This window comes from Chelonus insularis, unplaced genomic scaffold (assembly GCF_013357705.1).
Source record: "Chelonus insularis isolate UGA/USDA-ARS -01 unplaced genomic scaffold, ASM1335770v1 contig_83_pilon, whole genome shotgun sequence".
In the NCBI taxonomy this organism is placed as follows: Eukaryota; Metazoa; Arthropoda; class Insecta; order Hymenoptera; family Braconidae; genus Chelonus; species Chelonus insularis.
Window position 1 is genome coordinate 86,860 of NW_023276771.1, and position 22,334 is coordinate 109,193.

The 22,334-nt window shown below is 27.7% G+C and overlaps 4 protein-coding genes and 1 pseudogene across 8 annotated transcripts; 2 read left to right on the forward strand and 3 right to left on the reverse strand.

The window, feature by feature from the left end:
* The first annotated feature begins 198 nt into the window (after positions 1-198).
* On the forward strand, positions 199-9,104 carry LOC118071435 (homeobox protein 2-like). 4 transcript variants are annotated; one of them, XM_035090598.1, is made up of 9 exons: positions 199-485; positions 608-706; positions 3,522-3,614; positions 3,877-6,276; positions 6,346-6,622; positions 6,779-7,147; positions 7,230-7,565; positions 8,361-8,672; positions 8,730-9,104. In XM_035090598.1, exons 1-9 carry the CDS (start codon positions 390-392, stop codon positions 8,945-8,947), a joined length of 4,200 nt encoding a protein of 1,399 aa, XP_034946489.1. In that variant the 5' UTR covers positions 199-389; the 3' UTR covers positions 8,948-9,104. The 4 variants fall into 4 exon arrangements, with proteins under 4 accessions (XP_034946489.1, XP_034946488.1, XP_034946490.1 ...); XM_035090597.1 differs by having other exon boundaries at positions 3,877-4,720; positions 4,778-6,622; XM_035090599.1 differs by having other exon boundaries at positions 3,877-4,720; positions 4,793-6,622.
* Positions 700-3,118, reverse strand: LOC118071440 (venom carboxylesterase-6-like). The gene is given in 8 exon segments (XM_035090608.1): positions 700-1,031; positions 1,109-1,235; positions 1,329-1,547; positions 1,550-1,663; positions 1,751-2,098; positions 2,189-2,386; positions 2,455-2,761; positions 2,884-3,118. Coding segments are annotated over 8 exon segments (1,698 nt in total). The 5' UTR covers positions 3,085-3,118; the 3' UTR covers positions 700-847.
* Positions 9,105-10,026: 922 nt separating the features above from the next.
* LOC118071441 (nuclear protein 1) lies at positions 10,027-10,599 on the reverse strand. Its single transcript, XM_035090609.1, has 2 exons — positions 10,267-10,599; positions 10,027-10,125 (listed from the first exon to the last, which is right to left on the reverse strand). The coding sequence occupies exon 1, from the start codon at positions 10,490-10,492 to the stop codon at positions 10,283-10,285; it is 210 nt and encodes a 69-aa protein (XP_034946500.1). The 5' UTR covers positions 10,493-10,599; the 3' UTR covers positions 10,027-10,125; positions 10,267-10,282.
* A 1,772-nt stretch (positions 10,600-12,371) lies between these two features.
* LOC118071439 (glutathione hydrolase 1 proenzyme-like) lies at positions 12,372-16,140 on the reverse strand. 2 transcript variants are annotated; one of them, XM_035090606.1, is made up of 7 exons: positions 15,859-16,140; positions 14,546-14,776; positions 13,995-14,408; positions 13,479-13,929; positions 13,212-13,402; positions 12,754-12,997; positions 12,372-12,685 (listed from the first exon to the last, which is right to left on the reverse strand). In XM_035090606.1, the coding sequence occupies exons 1-7, from the start codon at positions 16,074-16,076 to the stop codon at positions 12,410-12,412; spliced, it is 2,025 nt and encodes a 674-aa protein (XP_034946497.1). In that variant the 5' UTR covers positions 16,077-16,140; the 3' UTR covers positions 12,372-12,409. The 2 variants fall into 2 exon arrangements, with proteins under 2 accessions (XP_034946497.1, XP_034946498.1); XM_035090607.1 differs by having other exon boundaries at positions 14,546-14,651; positions 15,859-15,978.
* Positions 16,141-16,200: 60 nt separating this feature from the next.
* LOC118071445 (uridine 5'-monophosphate synthase-like) lies at positions 16,201-20,350 on the forward strand (annotated as a pseudogene).
* The last annotated feature ends 1,984 nt before the right edge of the window (positions 20,351-22,334 follow it).

A 22,334-nucleotide genomic window follows, 5' to 3' on the forward strand; every position in this document is an offset into this window, starting at 1 on the left:
AAAAAAATTCTAGATTGGAAACTCAATATAAAAAAAAAAATCATACCTGCGTAACAAATATACATTCATACATATATTTTGTCGATATATACTAAAAAGGAGCATTTTTATAAAAGTCACCGGTATATTAAAATACATTATTGTATATATATATATTATATATTACGTAGTGTACATGATTGAATATGTATTTGATAGAAATTTCACTTCAAAACAAACAACGACGCCGCTAAAAAGTTATTATCACGTGTGTAATATAGAATTATTTTGATGTTATCATTGTAAATGAGTTAAATTAATGTTATTATTTGGCAAATTTCAATGAATATTTTTTTTTAAATATAAAAATTTACTGCTGCATAATTGTTTATGAGTGTAATTCGAACGACATGGATTCCCCATCTACTCAAGTATTAGACGATAACGATAGTTCTTCTTCAAGATCATCAGAATCATTGCAAAAAACACCAAAAAGAGTATATCAGGTAATCTTTTAATTATCTATTATTAATAAATTTTTATAAAAATTATAATTAGTTAAATTAAAATCTCTTGATTGCATGATAAATATTTGCGTTATATTTTCTGTTACGTTTTTTTTGTTAAGGTTGCGACTCTAACAGTGGGAAACAAAAAATATCCGATCTTTGAAGGAATCAACAAAGTGGGAAGACATTTAGATAATGATATTTGCATTAATGATCATGTATGTACTATTATTTTATTACAATATGAACTTCTTATTTATTACAATTTCCGTTACTTATTTATGGCAATTGATTTAAAAAAAATTATATCTCGAAAGATAAAACACAAAAAAACATAACTTAATATTCCATTTAGATAACTAAAGTTCAACTCGTTTTCCATTGACTTTGCTTTCATCAAAATCAATGCTGTTCCAAAATTCAATATTACCAAAGTTGGTTTCAGAGTTCATTTCTAATTTTCCTGGACCTTTAATATGTAGATAAACTAATTTATCTTGAGATGGATTGATTGAAGTCCAGTCAAGACCGACATTTGGTGTTCTAAAATAAGCAATATTTTATGCTTAAATTATCAATAACTTTTAATTAATTATAAGCTTTTTATTTTTTATACGTACCCATTAATAGCGTAAGATACCCATATGTCAAGCAATTGTCGTTGCATGGCTCGATCTTGAGAAGTTGTAGTTGGATTCATAAATGGAGAACCGACGACGTAGTAAGGATCATCGCCGTGAGCAACACCTAAAAATAGTTTAAGATAATATTATAACTAAGTTCTTTGAGAAGAATTTTGTTAATTTTCAATTATTTTATTATTAAAAGATACTTAATTACCAAAGTCCATATTAGTTCTAGTCATAGCAGGTCCCAAACTTTCCGCACCCTTGTAAGTAAAGTAATAATATTTAATGGGGCTTTTGTTAGCCCTAGACATAAGTTTAACAGCCTTCAAGCTACCCATCACATATAGACGATCACCGATCGCGTGAACGACAGATAAAGCAGTTGTTTTATCAACTGGCTTATCTCCAATATAATACTGTCTAATTTTTGTCCAACTTCAATATGTTTTCCAAGAGGAATTGTGTAGTTGTAATCGAAAAGGAATGGTGCAAGAGAGTCCCAACGAGCATCCAGTTCCTTTAAAGCAACATTGTCAGCACAGAAATCTAATAGAACAATTAAAAAAAAAAAGTATAACTACTGAAAAAAAATTGAAAAAAAAAACAATTTGATATAAAAAACTATTAATTAACCAGCTCCGGGATAAAGTCCTTCTTCAGGAACTACACCAGTAATCCAAGGAACATCGTAAGCTTCTCCATCCATAATAATTTCTGCTGGTATTTTGGTGATAAATGGAGATTCTGCAGTTGATTTTTCTACAACAGGCCCGAATGGAGTCATTGGATTAAAAAACCAAGGCATAAAGTCCATATCGGCTCTTGCGATTTGTCGTGCTGGTCGTGTTCTAAGACACTTCACCATTTCTTCAACATTTGAAGTTGAGCAGCCTACGATAGAAGCTAATTTTTTAGCTTTTTCTGGAGCAGCTTCAGTTATAGCCCAAGGATTGAGTGCATTTCCACTAAAAGAAAGTCCACCTAAAAAATTGTGGAAAATTAATTGAAAGTTTTCAAAAGTTTTAAAAGTAAATACATTAATGAGTCTATTTTTAAAACAGTTAAGCATACGTTTAAAAAGACCCTTGCTGAGTGGAGATAAATATTGATAGTGAACACTAACACCTCCAGCACTTAATCCAAAAAGAGTGATTTCATCAGGATTTCCACCGAAGCCTTTGATATTTTCTTTTACCCAACGTATAGCCATATTCTGGTCTTTAAGACCCATGTTACCGGAAATATGTTCATCACCAGTACTTAAAAATCCTATAATGGATTAAAAGTAATAAATAAATTGTTATTAAATAATAAATATCAATAAACTAATTACTCACCAAGAGGACCAACACGATAACTGAAAGTGACAAAGATGACATCCCTGTCCATAATATAATCTGGCTTGGTAAATTGACCATCACGAGCTTCCATATGCCATTGGAAAGCTCCCCCATGAATCCAAATAATCACCGGTAAGGGTTTAGCACTTTCAAGAACTGGTTTGTAAACATTTAAATATAAACAATCTTCAGACCCAACTATTCTCTCTTTTGCATCCAGAGGAGTATGAATATATTGAAGACATGGAGATCCTGTCTTAATTGCAACTATGTCTTCATTCCAAGCTGGAAGCTTTTGAGGAGGCTAAATAATGTTCATAAGTTAATACATTATATAAAAGTATGTGAGTTCAATAAATAAATAGTTTGAAAACATTTATTTCGACAATTTATAAATAAAATTAATAACATGGATTTGATATTTACTCTGAAACGGAGTTCCCCAACAGGTGGTTTAGCGTATGGAATCCCTTCAAAAGCTATATACTTTCTACCATTAAGTGAATGATCGTAAAATCCTCGAATTCCTCCCAACGGAGTTATCACTTTTGGACCATCTGAAGTTTTATCGATGTCCAAAGTAGCGAAAGCCAGAGGCAAGAAACAAATCAAAAGAATTTGATTCATTTCGAAAACTCTGACTGTTTTCCACTGTAGGTCTGTCTTTTATTTATCCCTTTATATAGTAAGCCAAGTTTAAGTTATCCACTATTTAAAATGATAGTAAACCACTATCTCTATTGGGGTTGATGCTCTTTCAATTATTTATTATGATAAATTTAATTAATTACATAATAAAATAAATGATATGAATAAATTTTATGTATTTTAACATTTATTTTTAATAAAATACAAGTAATTAACGAAATTTACGTTGATTTATGAAGTTAATCATGGCATATTGTGAACTTTCTATTATGATAACTTGAAAGTTATCATTATTAACCTAGACCTCTCAGAACATTTAAAAAATATTGGCTTTATATAAAATTGTCAACATCTTAATAGTATTATCAGTAATTTAATAAATTAATAAATCATTATTTGTTATTTTACTTTTACAGAATGTTTCAATGTATCATGCAGAAATTGAAGCTGATGCAAAACATGCCTTCATTTGTGACTTACGATCAACTAATAAAACACGAATGAACGATGTAAAGTATTTATATAGTTTAATTTAAATAATTCATACTTTATGATAATTAGTAAAAACAAAAATCTATTATTTTTTACACATCTTAACATGATAATTTTTGTTAGTTTAATAAAATTTGAAATAAAATGAATTAATAGGCTCTACTAATATGCTAAAGTTATAAAAATTTTAAAATAACAAATGTAATATTAGAAAACTACAATAATTTGTTAAATTTATAAAGATAATATTATAACACATTATATAAATTTTCTTTTCAGGAGAAGTTAAAACCTGATCGTTTTTACCAATTATTAGATGGTACCAAATTAACATTTGGTATTTTAAATGGTACATACTTACGTTTACGAGATGATGAATCAATTATTATTCCTTCAACACCTGAACCTGGATTAAAACTACGAAGAGAGTCAAATAAAAATTCATCAAGACCTAATACTTCATCCACCGGTGATAGTGATGATTCTGTAGTTTTGGGGACACAAGAGACTCCAGAAGCTGTTTTTGTTAAGCCTTTAGTACCTAATCGAACTATAAATTCAAAAGATACTAGCAATAATGACAAAATAAACATTAATGAATCAGATAAATCTATATATGATGAAGAAACTCAACGTACTAATAAATCTATTGAAAGTCAGAGTTTTATCCATGAATGTGCTACTCAAAAATATGATTCCAAACAATCTGGTAGAAAAAATATAACTACGGATAATAGACAAAAGGCAAAAAAAAACATCATATCAGTAAAATCCGAAATTTTTGATAAAGAAACACAAAAATATCGTGATAAAAATAACGATACAGATGAAAGCCAAATTTCAACGCAAAAATTAGCAAGTGAACAAAATGATCAAGTTTATGATGCTGAAACCCAAAAAATTTCTGTAAACCAACAAGATAATGATTTGGAAAATGCGATGACACAAAAATTCAATAATAAAAAAATTTATGACATCGAAACACAAAAACGAAATGAATTTGAAAATCAAGATAATAATAACGTGTACAATATGGCAACACAAAGATTCCAACCTTTGAATATTAGGAAAGAAAAAACAGAAATTTATGATGCCGAGACTCAACAGTCGAAAGAGAAATCAAGTAAGTTTAAAAATCAGAATGTAACAACACAAGTATTAAACGCACCGTTTCAAAAAGTTGAAATGGTTGCAGAAAGTGATGAGGAACATGAACAAGATAAAGTACCTGTCACTGATATGGTCTTAAGAAGTAATAAAAATGAAGAGATTATGACCACCAATAAAAAGGTTTGTATTAATAATATTTCTAGTAATAATAAGTCTAATAATGCATCTCAAAACCAATCAAGTCCGATAATAAACGAAATAGCAGTTGAAAACATTCAAAATTCATCAACTTTAATACCTGATCAATCGTGCTTAATTGTAGCAGAAACAGATGATGAGTCTGAAACTGATGATGAAGGCGTTTTTTCTAATTTTTTGCAAAAAGAACATTCTAATGGAAATCGTAATATAAATATTACTACTAATAGTGAAGTTATAACTGATATGAATTTAAATAATGAAAATATAAACAATGACGTTCATTTATTTAATAGAAATTTTGGAAGTCCAGTTCTTGTAGATTTAGATGAAATTTCAGAATCACTCGGTGCTAAAAATGAAGATAACATTGTAGATGATAGTGATAATGAAATGTATATGACACCAAATCAGATTATGTCACCAACAACATCGAATCTTCATTCTAACATTCAAGTAAATTCTTATAATAATGAAGCTGCTACTCAACGAATTGTATCTCCTACACTGATACAAATGAGTAAAAAAAATTTTTTAGCGGCTACTCAATCTATAATTGCAACTCAAGTCTTAATAGAAACCCAAAAAGTTAATTTAATTGAACGTAAAACTTATTCATTAGAAACTCAAATTATAGATACACAGGTACGAGAAATAAATGATTTTGAATCTCCTGAAAGAAAACAAGTGTTGAAACTTACAACTCAATCAGCTGATACACAAATTTTAGAAACACAAAAAGCTGATGAGTTTTCTGAAAATAATGATGAAGAAAATAATAAAGGTTTGAGTAATAATTATGATAATGAATCAACACAGTTGATAGAATTCGAAAATGATACTATGACAGAAAATATGCTAGAAGAACAAGAAATTCAAATTGAAAATGAGATTAACAATGACTGTGATATTAATGAGAAACCATTAAAAACTTTGAGATTGAAAAAAAATAAAATTTCAAAAAATTGTGCAGAGTGGCGAATAAGTTCATCATGTAAAATTGGTTGTAATGATGATCGTTTTCAACAAGAATCTCAGGAAATATCAAAAATTGAGAATAATGATGAAAGTAATGAAAATGATGAGGAAATCAATCATATAAAGGATGAAAATGGATATTTATCACAAAAAAAAATTGATAATAAAGATCAAAAGTATACTTTAACAACTCCTATCTCAATGAACAAAATAAATTTATCATTAAATCAAAGTACAAAAAATAGATTTAAAAATAAAAAAGATAAGAATCAAGAAATTCACACTTCTAATTACGAGGATAACGATGTAGTATTAAAACATTTGGACAGTATGTTTGGTGAAGTAGCTTATGACGATATGGTTGAACCAACTCAGCTTCTAACTCAGCAACTTGTAGATATTTTAAAAACTCCCGAAAAATCCGATAATGTAGATACAGTAGTAGATAATATTGCTTTTCAGAAATTTGGTGGTCAAAAGAATGGAAAAAATACGAAGAAAAAGGAGAAAGAGACATTGGGTAATTATTCTCGTGTTGATGGAGAATCTCAAGAACTTTATTTTGCTCATTTGAACTTCAAAAGGAAGCGAAAAGCAGTTTTTGACAGTCAAGATAGTTCTGATTCAGAACGCAGTAACAAATATCAGAAAAATTCTTCCGGTTTAAAGAACGATGAGCCTTGTCTATCTGGATTTGTTGATGGGATAGCTATAGTTTGTGAGAGACTCGATTGTCAAGGTAGTAATACTATTTTATACTCATTATTATATATTTGGAATTTTTTTTGTTTGTCTGTAATGGTTAAAATAGTCCAAGCTTTAATTTTGCTTCAAGTAATGTGCATATACTATAATCATATGAAAAAGTAAATTCTTTGAAATGACTATTTTTTAGGACTTGATGAAACTATAAATCATAAGGAAACAAACGATGTGAATGATGATATTTTAACAGGATTACCAGAAGTTAATTTAAACGGCGCTGGCTTTTCTCCACGTAGTCATGCTTCTCTAAATTCATCAGATGAAGATATTCCAAACAATGAAAAAAAAGTATTAGAACAACCAAAAATGATCTCAAAAAGTAGCGGTACCAAAAAATTGGTTTTGTCTATACAATGTGATAATAAAATAAATGATAATGATGAGGTCAATAGAAAAAAAACCAAAATTGCGACTGTTAAGCTCTCACAATATGATAAGAAAGAAAAATCATCAGAAAATAGTGGAAAATTATCAAAGTCAGATGAACAAATTGAATTAGGTAATATATTAACAATCAAATACTTTTTTTAGTTTTTTAAATTTGTTAACAAAAAAAAAAATAATCTACAATTCAATTACAGATCAAAAGAGAATAAAAAAGACACCAGAACGAAAAGGGCAAATGAATCAAAGTCAAGTTTCAAAACCAGAACTAAATTCTGAAGTAATTACCTCTGGTTATAATTCTAGTTCTGAATCTAAAGAAGTAAAAATTCATGAAAAACGTAAGGCTATTTGTGATGTATCACAGTCTTTAATTGATTCTAAGAAGAAAAAACCAGTTGTAAGACTAGACAATAGTCTGAATATTTCTTTGCGCCAAGAATCTAAACGTAAGAGTTTCCAAGTTCATAAGTATTGTGTTATTTTTACTGGAATAAATCCTGAAGATTATATTGAATCAATAAAGAGTCTAGGTAAGTGTAATATATAATATTAGAGCTTAAAATTTTTCTCAAATTATAAAATAACGAATGATTTATAAATCATAAATTGTAGGGTAACCAGATTTTGGTCGGCCATATGTAAACGAGTAAGAGTTAGAAATATGAAAAACAATCTGTCAAATCGCTTTAGACTTTTAATTTCGGATATTTTATTTATTCTTCAACTAATCGTCCTTATCTCGTATCATTCCATAAATTGTTGTTGCGCGAATCTTTTCCTATAGATATTTTCTTATTTTATCTATTTATTTGCCTAAAACTCGTGCGCAAAGGTCCATATACTTTTATATATCTATATATTTCCGCTCGAGGCGCCTTAATATGAATACAATTGATTGTTCGTTCAATATTAATAGAGAGAGAGAGAGAGAGAGAGAGAGAGAGAGAGAGAGAGAGAGAGAAAGCAGTATATTGACAATAAAAGATTTCTCTAATTTTAGGAATGTATAAGAATAAGATCTTTTTAACAATACAAAGTTATACACCCAAAAATTTCAAAATTAGATATTATTATAAATAACAATTCAAGAGTTAATATTATATTAATTTGATTTAATTTTTTTTTAATCACGAAAATCATTAGTTGTAGGACATTGAAGTAACTTATTAAATGAAAATACATATAATATCTTTATTCGAATACAAATGATCATGCTTTGAATTTTTTTATTTCAAATTGAAAAATCAATGCAAGAATACTATTACAGGTTACAATTCATAGTTACGAAGTAAGTGTAGTTTAATGTTATTTGTGTTAATTTTTAGGTGGAACAGTAACAGATGAACCTTCAAAAGCAACTGTTTTGGTTACCGACAAAGTTAGAAGAACATATAAATTTATTTGCGCAATTTCTAGAAGTATTCCAATTGTTTCTATAAAATGGATTGATGAATGTATTGAAAAAGATGAATTTTTGGATACGGATAAATATATCTTGAAGGATGATATATCAGAAATTAAATTTGATTTTAAATTGAGTGAAAGTTTAAAAAAATCGAGTGAAGGTTTATTATTACTGGGATATACATTCATCATTACTCCTAAAATTGTTAATCCTAGCATTAAGGACCTTAAAGGTAAATAATAGTTTTTCAAAACATCTTCATAAATATTAAATTAAGTTATCGTTACAGATATGATACAAGTAGCAGGTGGAAAATCATTAATAAGAATGCCAAGACTTTGGATTCCAAATACAGTGATTGTTGGTTGTGATATTGATATCCCGAAAATTAAAGAAATGGTAAAAAAAATTCCAAAAAATATTGAAGTGCCAGTTGTTACTACAGAATTTATTCTTTCTGGAATACTGAAACAAAAATTGGAACCAGAAGTCCATAAGCTTTACTAATGAATTTTCAATCACAAATTCTGTATTCTTATAGGTTTTAAATTTTGTAAGAATTAATGAACAGTAAGAATCAATGCTAAAAAAAAGTTTTAGAGTATTATTAACTACAGTACTCGAGTTCAAAAATATTTTTCTAAATTAAACTACAAATGTTATTGTTAACAATGTAATCAAATAATAATTTATTATAGTTACATTGTCTCTTACTTTTTTTATGTAATGATAACTATGTTTTCAAAATAGTTTTGAAACATGTTTACTAAAAATATATAAATACATATATATATATATATACATATAAGTCTAATGTTATTTACCTGGTCTATATTTATTAATCTATTATTGAATTATATTATTTTGTTAAGACACTACTAGATTCAGTAATAAATTTTATTCTAATGTTGCTTTTTAGAGTGTTTTATGAGAGATTATACTTCAAGAGTTAGCTTATCTTAAATAACGTTTAATCTATTATTTTTCTGGTTATACAATTATATTTTGATAAAAGAAAATAGTTGTATTAATACGAGTGTTTTATTACTTTAAAGTTTGATTTTTGTTTTTATTTGCTATTAACTGCTCAATAACGCAACCATTATTTATTTTGAAGCAAAAAAATTTGTCAATGCTACGTTTGAAGTGAAAAAAAAAGTTTAATATAAAGCAGGCGGAAAATTGAAATACAATGAAAAGAACCAAGATTTAATCAATTTTTATTGAAGTAATACTTTTTGTACATCAATAACTTGAGTAAAAACTATTCCTGATTTATTCGTCATACAAAAAAGATATTCTACAATACTCACTAATGTATAAAGTATGATAATAATAACTGGTAAAGAAAATGGCCACGGATTGTGTTTGTTTAATGTTACAATTATTTTCAGAAATTTAAAAATTAATTAATTATACTGAAAATTAAAAAATTAAGTCAATGTTTATCTAATATTAATTTTGAGTAGATGAACGTTGAACTCGTAAGTAAAATGATTAAACAGGTGTAGCGATGATTCGTGAATAAATGCTTGTTCAGGCAGCTTTCGTAGCGGATGATCAGCAATGTTTCCTTCTTCTTTTTATTATAATATATTTTATGAGTACTTCTAAGGTTGTTTTGTGATTATATTATTCACAGCCGAGATTCCGTTACGAAGGAGATGAACTCACAAATAACACGACTGTAACAAAAAAAATAGAACAAAATGTCAATAAACATAAAATTGCGACGTAATTTCCACGACCTTGGCTGCCATTTTGGCAGTGTCATGACTTTAGAATAAAATATTTATCGTAGAATTTTATTAATTAAATTTGATTACCTTTAACGGCAGTCTATTATGCTTTATTCTTCACAATTTGTCGTTTATTGTGTTCGGAATTCATTAGTTTCGTAGCGATTTTTCTAGAATGACCACAAGGGTCTGGATGATTTGTGTGCTCGTTTGCTTCGCGTTTACTACGTTGTTTACCACCGTGTCCAGTAAAAATGTGTTTATCGTAGTCGTAGTTGAAATGTTCGTACTCATCAATATATGCCTCAGACATGTTTCACAAGAGATTCAATAAAAAGTTCTTGAAGAAAAAAATTTGCGTCAGACGCTTCTTATACAACTCATTCAATACGTGTGTTTACTGTTATGCGGCACGACCTTTCGATTCAATATATACCCTCTGATACACAACTGCGCATGCTCCTACTTGAGATTGTATACCCAATTGAATTTTTCTCTTTTATTTTCAATCATCACAACAACTCGATAAAAAATTTTGCATACTACAAAGACGTGAAGGAAATTTAATTTTTGAAATTTAAGAATGTATACAATTAATACTTTATGATATGTATACTTGATGTTTTATCGCAATATTAGAATTAACACTGGAATGTTCGGTACACGCATGCTCCAATGTTCATTTATACGTGAGAAAAGGCATGATTATTCTAGAAATGTTTTGATACTGTAAGTTGTTATGTATCGGCCATTAAAAATGGCCTTTTATACATAAATTGTTTAATTGGACTGTTTAAATAATTTTCTGAAACGATTAATTTTCATAAGATGTTTAAATGGAGAAAAATCAATCCAAAAAAGAGGTGATATTTTCAAAAAGAAAAAAAAAGAATAATTATAATAACATATCTACTTTTAATTTATTAAAGATATAAGGTAAAAGTTAATATATGTATATCAGTACTTTGAAATTAAATTATAACATTAAAACTGTGAAAATTAAAAAAGTTTATTGGCCCCTAATATGAATAAATACATATACATATATTATTTTTCATTTCTGAATATTTATTATTATGTAAACGAATTAGTGTTGTATCATCAACTGAGCTTATATATAGTGTTCTAATTAATTGGAAGTAATCAGATGAATATAGGATCAACAAAGGTGTATATAAACATAAAATGATAAATGAATAAATGGAATAATATGAACAAAATATGTTCACATTGTAAGTCACTACATACGTATACATATAAAAATATTGTCTTTTCAGTCATTTAATATATGCATATAAATGTGAATGTAAATACAAGGATTTTGTCTTTCATGTACTTATTAATGTATGTTCATAAAAGTCATCTTTGAGTCATTATTTATACAATTGTTATATTGCTTTTAGCGATAAAAATTATAATGTAAAAAAAAATCATTTTAAAATGATTCATAAAAGAGGCTTAAATCTAATCAATTGACATTCAAGAAATTACAATGAATATTTAGTATCGTAAATTGCAATGAAATATATGTATATTCGATTCTCTTCTCATTGTTCATTATATCATGCTAGTTATCATTAACAATACATTGTGAACCATGTTATCAATCACTTTTATTTTTTTTATAATACATTAATTTTTTAAACTTGAAAATATTAAAATATGGTATAATATATTTTTACCATTATAGTATATTTTTGTACATATTCATATCATAATGTAGTCTTTACGTGAATTAATTTAATCCATTCAATTTTTGGAAATATAACATGTAATAATTTCACGTTTAGGTTAATTGACCTTTGAGTATGTATGTAGAACAGCTCCAATCAAAACATTGAATTTATTGATCTCTAGAAACAGGTGTTGATAACAGTTTACATGAATAAAAATTTCTTTGATATTCAGAATAATACATAATTAACTATTCAGCAAAAATAATGATAAATATTTTAGCAGTTCTACTACATAATAGTGTATTAGTATGATACGATAAACAACATATTTTGAAAGAATAATCACGTTTAAGTCGATATGAAAATTAACCAATATTAAGGTCATTCATTTTATTTCAATAAAACGATGTCTCAGAGAATAATGTTTTCATACTTAACGAATTTCTAACCGATATTTAGCTTGTTTTATAAATATTTATCTAAATAATTAATTTTTATTTTCAAAACGATGTTTTAAATGATAAAATATTTTATTAATTTTATTCATTTGGTAGTTAAATAGTACATTCGTTGATGCCAGAAACATCTCCAGCTCTTCGATAATCTGCATTTGCATATATAGTGCCATTAACTTGAATCAATGCACATACAACACTTCCTCGACCCCTGTATCTAGATGTTATATGGCCTAATTTTTGTAGACCCTCAATAATCGGTTTCATAATACCATACTGATATTCAAGTTTCATTGGTAACAGCTGATGATGAATTCTAGGAGCATCAACAGCTTCTTTAACTGTATCTTTTATCCATAAAATTCTTGCTATTACCTTTAAAAAAATTCAAAATTTAGTAATTTTGACAATTCGTGTTTTTATGAATAATGATTAATACCAACATAAGCTATAGAAGTGATTATTTTTGTACCACCAGCAGCACCAATAACCACTTTAATATTTCCATCAGAATCAACAAGAAGTGATGGTGCCATAGATGATAAAGGTCTTTTACCAGGTTGAATTAAATTTTCCTTGTCGCTACTAGAAAGACCATAATAATTTACAATTGATGGAATCACAAAATCATCCATTGCACTATTTAATAAGATTCCGGTTGATTCACTTACAATACCGCTTCCAAAGCTGATATGGAATAATGAAACATTCATCAATAAATGTTTTATTGTATTTATTAGACATATATACTGTATATTATAATCTATGATGTTGAAATTGAACTAAAATTTAAATAAAATCAAAAAACATGTTGTCTGTCATTTCTAAAATATGAATTTATTACCTTTATGTAAAATGGAAATGAAAAAAAATAGTATATTCCATTATGGATAGAACTTACTATGTATTCAGACTACTTGTTAGAGAAACAGCATCACCAGATGGAGAAATAACAGAAATATGAGAAGTTCCATGATCTTCCAAAACGTGTGTCTCTCCATGATAATGTTTCGGATCATTCCATGTTTTACTATCGTCAATTTGTGTCATTATCAATTTAGCATAATGCTTTGATGTTAAATTACCAGCAATCTGTATGAAAGAAAAAACAATTTTTGAATAAGTAAAAATTTTACTAATAATGTATTATTTTATTTATTATAATGACCTCTGTCATATTAACATAGTCAGAATCACCCATTTTACTTCTTAGTGCAAATGCAAATTTAAATGTTTCTATTATTTTGTGATATGTGTTAATTGTAATATTATTTTCTGAAAAACTTTCTCTAGTAAAATTAAATTCGTTAAGTACATTAAGAATAAATATCAAAAGTCCTCCACTACTCGGGAAATTTGATGTGTACAAAATACTTCCATCCGAAAAACGTGTTTCTAAAGTATTTTGCCACTTTGCAGTATAATTTTGTATATCGTTTATCGTTAAAATACTACCTAATTTTCGCAAATCGTTAATTAACATGTGGCCCAGTGATCCATTATACAATTCATTTGCACCTTTATTTGCAATAATTTGCAAAGTATCACAAAGATTTCCCAGTTTTATTAAACTTCCTGGAGGTTTGAATTTTTGAGTTGATTCATTAAAAAACCGAAATCTGTAAATTTAATAGGAATAATTTTATCATTTTATCATTATTGAGATATGAAAGTAGAGTTTTACCTTAATGTAGGATCAGTTTTTGTACTATGAGTTCTAAACAAGTCATCATACTGAATTTGGTGTAAACTATACCCATTTCTACAAAGCTTTATAGTATCATTAAACAATTCAACCCAAGGTAATTTTCCGAATTTCTGATGAGCTTCCCAATATCCAGCCATTTCACCAGGGACAGCTATTGAAAGAGGGCCATTTATTGATGCTTTCCCATTTTTATTTTTATACATATTCGTATGTGCTGCTAACGGAGCACGATCTCGTGCATTCAAGTTATAAGCTTTTCCAGTAGCTTTATTATATATCGTCATGAAAAATCCACCTCCAATACCCATGTTTTGCATATTTCCCAAGCCATTACAGATTGCTGTTGCAATAGCAGCATCAACTACAGATCCATTTCTTTCAAGAATTGATCTATAGAATTATTTAATAACTCTCAAGTTTTTTGTGTATTTAATTAACGATTTCAATAAAATTGAAATGTGTATAACACTTATAATTTGCTTAACTTAAACATATTCATTTATGCTCATTGTATTTCGAATACTTACTTTCCGATTTCTGCACACCTATTATCATCAGCACAAATGGCGCCACCCCCTCTAAATTTTCGTAATTTACTATGAGACGGAGGTATAGGTACTTCAACATCTGGAACTTTTTTGATATTATCTTCATTGATGATCAATTTTTTTCTTTCTGATTGAGTTAATATAATAAAGATTATAACCACAATTGTATTTAATAAAATAATTCCACCAATTCTTTTTTTCTTTGAGAATCTGTAAAAATTACAGTTCAATGATATATTAGAAATACACAGAAGAATATTAAGATTGGGTCAAATCATTCATTAAATAGCTATAAAATGTGAAAACAAATATGAAGAATGTTGTTTAATAAAACTAATGTAGGAATCGATTAATTTTTATTATATTATGAATAATGAAATATTTGTACACAAGTTAATAAAATTTAAATGATCAGTTGAAAAATCATTTTTTTAAGTAAACTACTACTTATTAGGAATAATATTTATTTATGGTTTTATTCCTTTTTATAATTAAAAGAAAGATTTTATCAGAAATAAAAGCGACGTTTTTCTAAAAAATAATTCATAAAATTTCAATTTAATGCATTTTATATCAACGTTTAATGTAAAACTCTTTTTAATTCGATCCAATCATCTTAATGGTATATTGTACAATAATGTTTCAAGTATTCTCTAATATATTATGAGCTCGCTCTAATACATTAAGACTACATCAAGAATTGTGAATGGAATATTGTTAATTTAGTTAAAAGATATTTTCTCACATATTATTCTGTTGATTTCTATCTATTAGTCAAGTCTTATATCCATGATTAAGTAAAAATTCTAATATTTGGGTAAAAACAAATATTAAAATATATTTATTGGTGATAAATTTTTTTATCGTTTAAGAACTTTATAAAATTTGATATCGTTTTCTCACTGCAAGGTGCCTGAGTTTAATGTCAATTAGTGCAGTGATTTACTTTTGTTGATTTAAATATAGTATTAAAAAGGTAATTATTGACTTTTACAACCTATTGTTCAAATTACTGTCAATGTTTAATCTTAACAAGAAAAAAACGATTTATTTATCAATAAGTAAAGTTAATGATCTTTAAAAGTTAACAGTGAGCTCTCATCTTATAGGCTGTACTGATATTCTGAGTAAGTAAAGTATTTAATAATTATAGAATTGTAATTACTTAAATATTTTCAGTTGAAACAGTATTTATTGCAATTATAAATAAGAAAAGAAAAATTGCTATCAAGTATTGGACAAAATTATTGTTTATTTTTTTTTCGTTTAATAACAGCAGTGCTCTCACTTACATAGTTTTTTCATTGCCAACAACATTAAAAGATTTCCATCTATGAAAAGTGTATAAATGTGTAGCTGCTTGATTCTTATTATTTTCATTGAATAAATCATTATTAATTGTAGAGAAATGATGTTCGTTAGTAATTATGTTATGAGTAACTTGACTATCAGAAAGTTTATTTTTATGTAACACTTTTTTTCGTTTACGTATATTTTTATTTTTATTCATTTGATTAAAATATTTACTATTTGTATGTATTATATGTAAGTATGTATTTAGGTTACACACGAGAATTCGAACATTAAGGCTGGGCTGAAGTCAGAAAGGCGACTGATTCCCCCTATCCAAATATATGGGTTCGGGAAATTTCTAATTTCTTCGCCAATTTACGATTATTTCTATAAAATTAGGTACCAAATTACAGAAAAATTAATGCCGGACTGACGTAAATAACAATTTTTTGTATATAGTGAATATTTTTATTAAAAAAATTAGAAAGAATAATGAAAAAATTATGAATTGACTTGCCGCGCTTAAATTTCAAGATGGCGGCCACATCATTCAGATGAAAAATCACTAATTATTTCATTTTTTATACGTTTTTTCGCCCAAAATTCGTGTTTGCGTCAGTCCTTGCCACCTGTCTGAATGTCAAAAAAATCAATTCATAGTATAAAATTGAATAATTTAGAAATAATTAGAAATCTTGTATTCCAGATAATATTCTCCGGAAAATTAGTTTGAAAAAATTCCAATAGGTGACAGCATTATGCTCGCAGATGACCTCAGTCATCCATATTGAAAAAATGCTCAATCCGTATCCAGAACTGATGGTGCCCTGCATTTTGGCTAGTAAATTCTGTATGTGTGTGTACGGGTAATATATGTATGTGATGTAAACATAGTGTATCACTTTACAATGCCCTACACTTTGATGACTATTGCAGTTAGGATAAATAAAAATGATGATACTCATTTAACATTAATTAATATAATACCTGCAAATAACTTCAAATACATATACTCATCCATTATTATCATTTTTATTAGGTATAAATGTTAATCAAAAAGCTCAATTCCGAGTCGGCGTATCCAAGCATGTAGTATAAAAACAAATACACATAAACTCAATATCGAGATTATGCTGGCCATGTGGTTAGAGCGTCAGAGTTCTATTTTGCCGGGCAGGGTTCGATCCTAGTCATAATCACTTTTTTTTCTACTTTATTCGTTAGATTAGCATGTAATTATAATATTGACATGCCATAATTGATCCATTATAATGATTTGATTTTTTTTTCTCTTTACTCATTGAATTTATTGACACTAAGTCGGAAAATATTTGAACAGAGCCATAAACTTTTTTTTTGTATAAATACATTGATAATAGCCTGTGTTTAACAACTTATACATCTTTACATGTATTAACAATGTTATGTTATTAACAAGTTAATCATATTATTATTAACATTGAAAAGTAGTTTAAACAATCCGTGGCGAGTTCCGGCACTTCGCTGGCAAGCTCTACCCCCACTCTCTATGCCCAAGCCTGCAGCTTATAATTTTTGAGCATATATAAGCGTACTGAAACCATAACAGCTCAGCGGTTACAGCATCGGTCTTTTATTTTGCTAGGCAGGGTTCGATTCCAGTCATGGTAAAGTTTTTTTTTTCTCTTTTATTTGTTAGATTTGCATGTAATTATAATATTAACATGCCAAAAGTAATTGTTTACAACGATTTGATTTTTTTTTCTCAATTATTTATGTAATTTATCGACGCCGAGTCGGAAAACATATGAACAGGGTTATAAACACTTTTTTTACTATAGCTATATGAACGTAGCTTTTTTTTAAGCAATTTAGAAATATTTAGAAGTAGTTGAAATAATCCACGGGGATTTCCGGCACATCGCCGGCAAACTCTATCCCTACCCTTCGTACTCAGCCTGCATTATACAATTTATAAACATAAACATAATATCAGAGATGATGTGTTAGCTCTGTGAGTAGAACACCAAGCTTTCATTTTACCGATTAGGGTTCGATCCCAGTCATAGCCAATTTTTTTTTCCTTTTTTTTCATTAAAATTTATATAAATGCACTAATTGGTTGTTTATATAAGTTCAAAATCAATTCCTATTGTCTTTTAAAGACAACACTTTCGAAAAAAGGGAATTCATAGTAACTCGTTCCTCACCCTCAGCTTATTTTCAGAAAAACAAGTTGTTTTCCGTAATTAATTGGAAGAATAATTTAATAAAATATATGAATTAATTTATAATTATATAAAGTCACTTAAGCAAAAAAAAGAAAAAACAATTGCCTATGACTGGGATCGAACCCTGCCCAGCAAATAAAGATTGGTGCTCTAACCGCTGAGCTTTTATGGTTTCAATAATATTGAAGATGCTTAAAAATTATAAGCTGCAGGCTTGGGCACAGAGAGTGGGGGTAGAGCTTGCCGGTGAAGTGTCGGAACTCGCTGCGGATTGTTTAAAACTATTTTTATTGTTAATAAGTTGTTAAAAAAGGCTATTATCAATGTATTTGTACAAAAAAAGGTTAATGACCCTGTTCAAATATTGTCTCATTTGTCATCGATTGATTGAACAATAATTTTACATAAAAATTGAAATTTAAAACTCATTTTTGGCATGATAAAATTGCAATTACATGCAATTTGAATTAAATTTTCCGCAATTGGAATCGAACACCGTTCGGTAAAATAAATGTCGAATCTTCTGACTACAGAGCCAACATATTTTCATTTGCTTTGTTTACGTTTAGATATCATAGCTTCAGGCTTGGTAACAGAGGGTGGGGGATGTGCTTGCTCGTCAACTGTTCGAACTCGCAGTCTTCTCTGAAAATAAGACGGAGATAGATAGATATATTCTGTGCTCTGTCTTGCTCGAAACAGATTATTCAAAAATTTGTAAATTTCTTGGTGCCCTAAGGCTCCCTTTTTGTAGTGGATCCCTGAAAATTATCATTTTTCGAACGATTTCCCGGTTACCTACTCAATTTCAGTTGATGTCAAGCTTCGGCCTTTTGCCGCACAACACGAGGGCGTAAAGTCAACTCCGGGAAACTTTCTGACTTCAGCCCAGCCTTAAGGCTGGGCTATACACTCGTGTTCATTAATGCCTTCCCATTACCATGGGAGAAATTACCGACCGAGACGGTTTTTTTTTATATGAATTATTCCATCTATTATTTTTCAAATATTCTATGACTAAATTCTCCTCCGGCCCTGCCCCCTCTTAAAAATAAATTTTCCTACTCCAAAACATCTTATTTCCCCTAATTTTAATTATTTCCCCTCATTTTTGACAGCTAACAAACATTTTTGTTTATAAATAATAAACAGTGTTACAGTGTCAATTTTATAAATGTAAACATAACTCGTGTTGACATGTATTCGAGAGGCGAGTTATCATAGGATATCTAAAGATTTTTGTAAGTAATTATCAAATTTAAATTTAATTTAATATTACAGGTTATAATGTAATTAAAATATAATTGATATCAATTATATTTTATTATGATTTATCTCAATTTTAGAGCCGGCTTTCAAGTACTCTTTGGAAATTAAGCGATAGTAGTCAAAAAATTGATCAATTATGTGGTACATTCCAATGATAATAAGAAAAAAGAAGCAAAAAGTTATAGTACAAAAAAATGATTAAAGGTGAATACAAAAAGGAGATAATTGTGTTATTATCGAAGATGTTATTATCAGTGGAAGTAGTATGTTTAGAAAAGACTTAACTCCAGAAGGTTTGAACGTTACTAAAGCATTAGTAATTATAGACCGAGAACAAAGTGGCAAAAAAATATAGAAAATGCTGGTATTAAAGTAAGAAGTTTGTATACTCTTACCAAGTTAATGAAGTATCTTTTTGAAGCTGTTAAAATTACTTTAGAAACGATTAAAAATGTTTCTCAATACATAAAAGAATATTCAGCGACATTGATAACATTGAATAAAGGTAAAAATTAATATAAATTTTAAAACATTCATAAAAATGAATGATTGATTTTTAAATATTTAATATGTTTACAGAATCATCACATAATCGTTTGATAATGGATTATGCATCTAGATCAAGCTTACTATGAATCAGCTGGCTGCCAATCTTTTCGAGCTCATGGGACAAATCTTTGATTAGCAGCTGACATGACAAAAACTAATGATATTTTAGAATTAGCTGAACTTGCTGGACCCCACATTGTTATTTTTAAAAATCCACGTAGACATAATTGATGATTTTTATGAAGCATTAAAACATAAATTTTTGATCATGGAAGACTAAAAATTTTGAGATATCCGTAACACAGTAGCTCTGCAATATTCTAAAGGATTGTATAAAATCTCGGAGTGGGCGGATTTGGTAACTATTCATCCAGTATCTGGTACAGGAGTTTTAGATGGTGTCAAAGAAGCTTCACAAACATATTTACAAGATCGAGGAAAATTCTTAATCACAGAAACGTAATCACAGAAATGTCATCACTTATTTTTAGTTTTTTTATTTTTTTTAGGTAACATTATTCCTTCACTCTCTTTCAGAAGCAGAAATGAAACAGAATTCATTTTGTTTTATAAATAATAAACAGTGTATCTTCAGTGAATTTAAATGTTACATTTATTATAATTATAAAAAATGTTATGACTTCAGTCATAACAATTCATTATTTTTGTTATTTTTCATATACATATTATAATGTTAATGATAATCACAAAAAATACTTTTTATTTTTATTCTTATTAATATTTGAAACATAGTACATTCTCATTCTTAAAAGATCTAATTCTTTTTTGAGAAAAATATCATACGTATTTGCAATGATATGATAAGAAAATTTTTTATTTAATTATTTATACAAAGATATTTAATAAATAAGCAGTTCTATTAAGTGAATCGAAGACAAACTATTAACTATGTTACTGAAAACAGTAACAATAAATATTCACTTCACTGCATAATATACTGTTAACGGTCTTTACAATAACAATTCATTAATTTTGAACTCTACAATTTATATCTGAATTCCTTATATATATAAATATATAATATAAATATATTTAACGAGATAAATTATGTAATTGTGGATCTTTTTTATCACTAGACATTGCAAACATATATATGTCTATCACTAGACATTTATACATTGAAGACTTGCTTTTCAGGATTAAATTATAAGTAAAACTTGATGATATAATCGAAAAGTTTTCCTTTCGATCTTAATTTCCAATTTTGTATAATCGTCTTTGTCGCTGTAAAAAATTTTTTAACATTAAAATTGAATATTTTACTTACCTCAATTCAAGCATCAGTTCACATATTTTAAATAGCAGTCAATGCAATTAATCTCTTTAACGCCAATATCATTTGCAATCATTCTACAACAAATTTAATCTGATAAATAGTTATTAAGGTGTCTTATAAAGAATGTTCTTTTCTTAAATGATTTTTTTAAAAAATGAAAAAAAATTATTTTCAGATGAAAAACAATACAGTAACCGTACTTGACGCACTACTATTATAATAAGATAGCTTAATATTGAATGAGTGTTAAGTATAATATTATAAAAAACTTACTGCCATACTTTTCATGTTGTGCAAATAAATATTGAAAACCTGCAACAATCCTTCCTTTTAAACATGTATCGATACCGATACATTCGAAGCATAATCAACTTCTTCATCATATTTCTGTCCACATTTTTTAAATATTTTTCGAAATAATTGTGCAATTAACGTATTTTTATCAATTTCACTTCCAAAAGTGATGTAGTATAATGAATTAAAATCTATAAATCGATTTTTCTTTGTTTTTATAATTTTTATTCTTTTTTGTTTAAATGAACAAAGAAAAACGTGATAATTAAAACTAAAGTTTAAACATTTTTTTTTAATCAATAATAATCACCAAACGAATTTTATGTTCAGATATGAAAGAAATAAAAATTTCTTAAATAATTTAAATATTTAAAAAAAATTTTCTTAAATAATTGAAATAAGATAATGAAATAAAATACTTGGAAGCTACTAAGGATTTGCAACTCCAGATGAGAAGACTCTTACTGTTTCTTTTGAGAATATTGAGAAATATTATCAACGACAATTACTGAATAATATTACAGAATTTATATATCTATGCCAAGTAGATTGTAATTTTGACAAAGATATGTTTATTAAAAAAATGATGAACAATGTCGTGTGAGTCTTGTAGATGTACTAACTAGGCATAAATTAATTTAATTGTGCCACTTATCAGAATTTATGGAAAAATTTTTAGAACCCATCCAATACATCAAAAATTAGTTCTTGGAATATTCTCAGGTATTAACTATATTGCTGTTCCAGCCTTATGATCTCTAGTTAATATTTTATCCAATAGCCATTGTTTATGATAACATCCTGCAATCGTTTATGCATGGAGTTGATAAATTACTGTCGCTATCACGCGTGCGGA